Genomic DNA, 6108 nt, shown 5'->3' with positions numbered 1-6108 from the left:
CTTTAAGCATCTTTTAGAACTTAAGTATGATAATAAATACAGCCATACTAAAATAACACTTTTGTTTTTGCTTAAAAAATTACTTTTTAATCCTAAAATTTTCCTAAAAAAATTTAATATGAAAGTATAGGAAAAATTTCAAGCACCACTCTTTCAATATAACTAAATAACAAACATTTTTCTACAAATTTTCTGCTAAATTTTAATTAAAAATTTTAACTGTATACATTTCAAAAGATATATAACCAGTTTCTAAGACTTCTTCTAAGACTAACAAACTTTATAATTTTTCATTTACCAATGACTTTTTTAAATCATATCATTAATTGTCTTGTAATATAAAAAAAGAAATCAAAGCAAATTTCTCATTAGAGTAAAATTATACACAAACCTATATCTGTTAAACACTATACAGCAAAAAATATAACTTTATTATGAAGTAAAACTTTTAATTGTACTATAGTCGCTGTAATTATTTTATGTTAAATGTAAAACTATTTTTATGTAAAACTAAAAGTCTAATAATCACTTAACTATATGTATTAAAGTAGTTGGTAGCTACATATAATTTAAGTAAAATTAAATTTTTATTCACCTACTTTACTTTCTAAATGTATTTATTAGGGTACTGAAAGAAATACTTAAAATTAAGGTACAGTATGGTGAACTTAGACTTATTGGAAGTGTTTTAAATAATTGGCTGTCATTGTAAAACGTGAAATTTTTTTATTCTAAACATCTTTATGGTTAAAAAAAAAGTTTCAACAAATTTAGTATGCACATTAACCAACATATTTTTTACTAAAACAAACTTATAGATAGAAAAAAATTGTAGTTTAAAATTTTTGAGATTATACATTTTTAAGTTTTTAAAGTTTTATAAAAATCTATAAAGTTTAAAAACCTTGAAAAGGTCATACTTAGTTAAAAAAGTAGCTTACATTGTGGTAACTTAATAATGCTATAAAAACCTACAAAAAACATTTGAAAATAAACAATTTTAAAAGCTTTACTAAACTTCAAATTTTAATTTTTTATATAAATTTGTATTAAACATGATATTACAAATTAACAATGTAGTAGAATCTCCTTAAAACCAAACATTCTCTATACCTATTGTTTATTTCAAAATTCAGTCTAAACTAATTTTTATCATTATTATCATGTTTATTTTTCATTTCTCTAGTTCGGATTACATTTTCTAGTTTTTCAAATTCATCATGTGATGCCTGACCCGCTTTATCAAGAACCTATGAAAATTAAAATGTAAAAAATAACATATTCATTCTAAGTTACTTTCAACAATTAAGTATTAATAATATAGCCACTTTAAAATACATAAAATTATATATAAGTATTAGTGTCAAAAGGTAAGTGTTAAAATCTATTTTTTTACGTTAAAATTAGAAAACATAGTTCAATCTCAGTACTTTACAGTACCGTATGATCAGTACTTATAAATTAATGAAAACTAATTAAACAGGGTTGCCAAATGAATTTTGGCAAATTTTCTCCGGGTTTTCAAAATTTCTTCCAGCTTTTTAAAATTACACATTTAGGGTCTATTTTTAGTTTAAAATTAAGTAAAAGGTAAAAAATTAAGTTAAATAGTATAACGACATTGAAAATATATCTTAAAGTTTCTTTAAATATGTTTTCTAACTAAAAAAAATAATTGTACGATAGATTTTTTGTGTCAAATCGAAATTTTACTACTTACATATAAAAATTGTTTAAAATAGATTTTTTCGGGGTTTTTTCGCCTTGATTGTCAAATTCAAGGTTTTTTCGGGATTCCAGGTTTTTTGACAACCCTGATTAAAGTTTTAAGAATTTTGAATAAATGCCACAAAGCTGTAAAAACTTATATTGATATTGTAATTTTCAATGAATTTTTCTCAAACAAAACTCGTTAAAACACCAGTTTTTATTTAATTTATATTCTTCAAGGGAAAAAACTTTAATCAGTTTTTTAATATCTTAAGTTTAAGATATTTTTTAAGGGAACGGGTCTAAATTGCACGTAGACAAAATTGCACGAGGGAACTAAATTGCACGAGTGCACAAATTGCACGGAGCCAGATTTGCACGCAGCCAAATTTGCACGAATTACATTTTTGCATTTAAAAAAATAAATTAAGAAAAAATAAATAAAATAGAAAAAAAAACTAATAGAAAATGTTATTATACTAAAATAAAATTACTGACCGAGGGTAAGGGTTAGGTGTAACAGTGATAGTAAAAAAAAATAAAGTTAAATAAAATTTAAAAAGAAACTTAAAAAAAAAATTACCAACCGAGGATAAGGGTTAGGGATGGTAAAAAAATAGTAAAATAAATAAAATAGTAATAAAACTAATAAAAAAAATTTAAAATAATAAAAAAAAAATTAACTCGTGCTAAAATGTCTCCGTGCAATTTTATCCCCTCGTACAAAAGTATATTTGTGCAATTTTGTCCCCTCGTGCAATTTTGTACGCTCGTGCAAATTTGACAGCTACCCATTTTTTAAATAGTAACAAACATTTTAATTTTCTTTTATTAACGGTTTCCTGTGAACTTCTTTTGAGTAAAGATAACTACTAAAATAGCAACTTCCTAGTTTATATTCGTGCTTTTAACATTTTGATTAAAGTAAATACTTTTTCGAGTCATCATTTGTTATTTGACTCATTGACCAGCCATTTTCTTTCTAGTTTTAATTTTTTATTAGTGGTGATTTAATACTTTTGTAACGGTAGCTAAAAATATCAATTCGAAATACTAGTACTCACTATCATTTATTGGAACTTGTTAAATTTCTTCTTACAAGTATGATGCTTTAGCTTTATATGTTGGTAAAACAATTGCATTTAATATAATACCCTATAATTATAATATATTTTAAAAAAATGACGTAAACATTTCATACAATTTTTATTACTTGTTTTAGTTGTTATAAAAGTTAAGATGACCAATAATTGTATTTTGACTTTGTTAAAATATCTACCAAAAAAAATCTAAAAGCATTTTGAAAACTTTGGATATATTTAAACATTGAACACAAAAATTTAAGGAAAAAATACTACTTGGTTTCAGTTTAAAACTAAAATTCTAAAAAATTAATCTATTATTAATAAAAACAGCTGTGTACTTATAAACCAATATCATCTCCTTTTTGCGTTTATAGCTTATTTATCTGTTAACAAATTATCTAAGCATTTTAACCCTAGACAGTACCTATACAATAACTATTTTTAGAGCTTTTTTTAATTTAACAATCTTATATAATATCCATTAACGTGGTGCTGTAAAAACTGTTTGTTTTAAGATGAACAATTTTGAAGCTTTTGTACAAGCGTTGATTGAACCAGTATTATTCAATAACTCTTAGACTAGAGCTGTGTAAAATAATTTATTATTTTATAATTAAATTTCAGTCATTGTATACGCTAATAAACTTAACCCCATAAAAGACATAATAATTATTTTTAAGTACCCTGATGTTTTTATTAAGAAAAAAAGACTTTTTTTAATGTTTTTTTAACTAAGCATTTTTCATAAAACCTTCCAATTCAAATATTTTCAATGATGTTGTGACCCCCCAGTTTATACTTAACTATTAAAAAATTATTTAAAAAGATACACTTTTTATAAATGTATAAATTGTTCATATTCAAATCGTGCTATAGCTATTTAAACTAGGCATAGGATACTTATTTTTGTATACATTTAAATCAAGTATTTTAAAATAAATTGTTTTTACTTTTGAAATAATTAATAGTAAAAACTAATATACCTCTTCAACTGATGTTATTTCAGGTATGTAAAACTTCAACATATTTTGAATACCACTCTTAAGGGTTACTTGTGAAGAAGGACAGTTTGAACAAGATCCTTAGAAAAAAATAGTAAGCTCAATGTAGTAAAATTGCTAAATAATTTAATAAATATTGAGTCTAGTTCATACTGAAAAAAATACTGTAAACTGATATATAAGTTTCAAATTTTTAATTTTTAGATTATTATATGATTTATCAACATTAATTTATAAAGTAGTAGTCTTTATATCAATAGTACCAAAACTATAAGAGCGATACCATTCACGTTAATAAAACATTTATTTTTAAGTATAAATTTGTTGTGCAACAGTTAGTTTCACCCACTTTTAATAATTATATTGCCCTCTTTCGTAAAATCGCTCTAAATAAATGAATAACAAAAAAAGAGTTTAACTCACATGTTGTTTTTGAATACTAATTAAAAATTCTATAATATGTTTTGTAACAAACAAGGGATATTAACCAACTATATTGTCCATATGGTTTTGGACTTCACAACAAAAACTTTTATAACAATTTTAGAACTAATTTTATAACTTTATTTTTTGAAAAGCTTTTGTTTTACCCAAAATTTGTTGACACTAAGAAAATATTATCTTTCTAAATCCGATAGAACTCCTTTATATTTAAAACTTACTAAAAAAAACCTTGTAATTGAAGTTGAACCACACCAGTAGCTTCATCAAACCCCACATAAATTATGTCCCCACCATCTTCCATCACGGTTGGTCTGATCCTCGTATCAAGCAACTCTTTTATCATAGCAACTATTTCATCATCGTCTTCATCGACAACCGTGTCTGGTGATGGAGCTGATTCTGTAACAAGAGAATTATCAAAAAGTGCAATAGTATGTTTATAAGATATTCAAAAGTAATTTTTACAAAAATATAACTATACTTTTATTAAAATTCGTTTTAGAATAAGATACGTTTTTAATTACTTAATTTATAATGTAAAATAAAAAACTATGTTTATAACTAATTTTAAAAGTTTTAAATTAACACTAAAAGTTAAAACATGTGAGAGTATTTTTTTAAAGAAATATATTTACCTTCAAGCATTAATAAGTTTAAATATTTATGGTTCTCAACAAATTATAAAAAAAATTCTCCAGTTATTTTTTAAAGTCATGTATAGATAAAAGCTTTAATTAGCGTGAGTCATTGCAAAAAGCATAAAGGTACCTACTCTTAATAAATAGTTTACTTGGATTTTTCGGGGGAAAAAGCAAAAATAAAATAAAATGTGTGTACTGTAAATAAATATATAATAGAACTTAGTTCAAACTTGTACTTAAATCAAAAATTATATTGATACAAAATCCACCTTTACTACTATAAACTAATAAGATAAGGGATTTAAATGCTTTGAACAACCACTACTGTAACAATGTATTTAGTTTAAAAAGTAAGTCAAAAATTCAAAAATATAACACATGACTATTTTTACAAATACAATATTTTATTTTATTATGAAACCTATTAACTAATGAAAAAGTACAAAAAACTAAACTAACATATTATCTTACATGTTGAAAATAATAACTTTTTTAACATCAACTGTACTTTGCAACAAAATAATAATAAAAATAATTTGGATTTCATATTTTTGTTTCTAAGCTAGCTTTAATTTAAGAACAACTGAATCTTAGATATTTTTGAACATTTATTTCGAGTGTTACTTGATAAATAAAATTTTATTACAAGTCTTTTCATTAGAATTCTTTTTATAGTTTTCCATAAGTAATAAACTAGTTAATTAAATTATCTATTAATAAATTTACAAGAGTATAACAAATTAAAAGAGTCAAGTTACCTGTTAGAATAGGTAGATTGGACACACTGAAAAACTCCTGAATGACTTCATATATCTCTGGTTTTAAAATGCCCCAGTTAACATCTTCATTCGATCTTGTTACTGTGATGAAATTAGGTCCAAAAAACACAGATTTAACCTATAAAACATAATTACTTAATTAAGCTAAACCAGGAATGTAGCTTGGTATCTTATCTTCAAAAAAAAAACTTTTTATTAATGCTTGAGCTTATAAAAACTAAACTTATAAAATCAATCTTAGTTAAGTAGTGCTAAGAAGTTACTTTAGAATACAAAAGTGCTCTTTAGAGTTTTTTATATAAGCAGTTCTAAACAAATAAAATTTGATAAAAAAATTTAGTTTTGATTTCAATGATTTTAGAAGCTTTAATTGATAAAAAAAATACATGCAAAAATTTTGAATGCTGGTATACAATTTTTTAATTAGCATTAAAATATTATTTAAAAC

The 6108-nt window shown here is 23.4% G+C and overlaps 1 protein-coding gene across 1 annotated transcript; it reads right to left on the bottom strand.

The window, feature by feature from the left end:
- Nucleotides 1-898: 898 nt before the first annotated feature.
- LOC145848680 (NFU1 iron-sulfur cluster scaffold homolog, mitochondrial-like) lies at nt 899-5778 on the bottom strand (the record flags this gene model as incomplete). The annotated part of the gene is made up of 4 exons (XM_082953985.1): nt 899-1250; nt 3779-3876; nt 4469-4639; nt 5640-5778. Coding segments are annotated over 4 exons (516 nt in total), but the record flags the coding sequence as incomplete, so codon positions are not given.
- Between the last annotated feature and the right edge of the window lie 330 nt (nt 5779-6108).

The sequence above is a fragment of the Thalia democratica genome, unplaced genomic scaffold (genome assembly GCF_965202585.1).
Source record: "Thalia democratica unplaced genomic scaffold, ktThaDemo2.hap1.1 HAP1_SCAFFOLD_1599, whole genome shotgun sequence".
Classification (NCBI taxonomy): Eukaryota; Metazoa; Chordata; class Thaliacea; order Salpida; family Salpidae; genus Thalia; species Thalia democratica.
The sequence above is the reverse complement of the archived record's forward strand: the minus strand, read 5'-3'. Positions and strand labels throughout refer to the sequence as shown.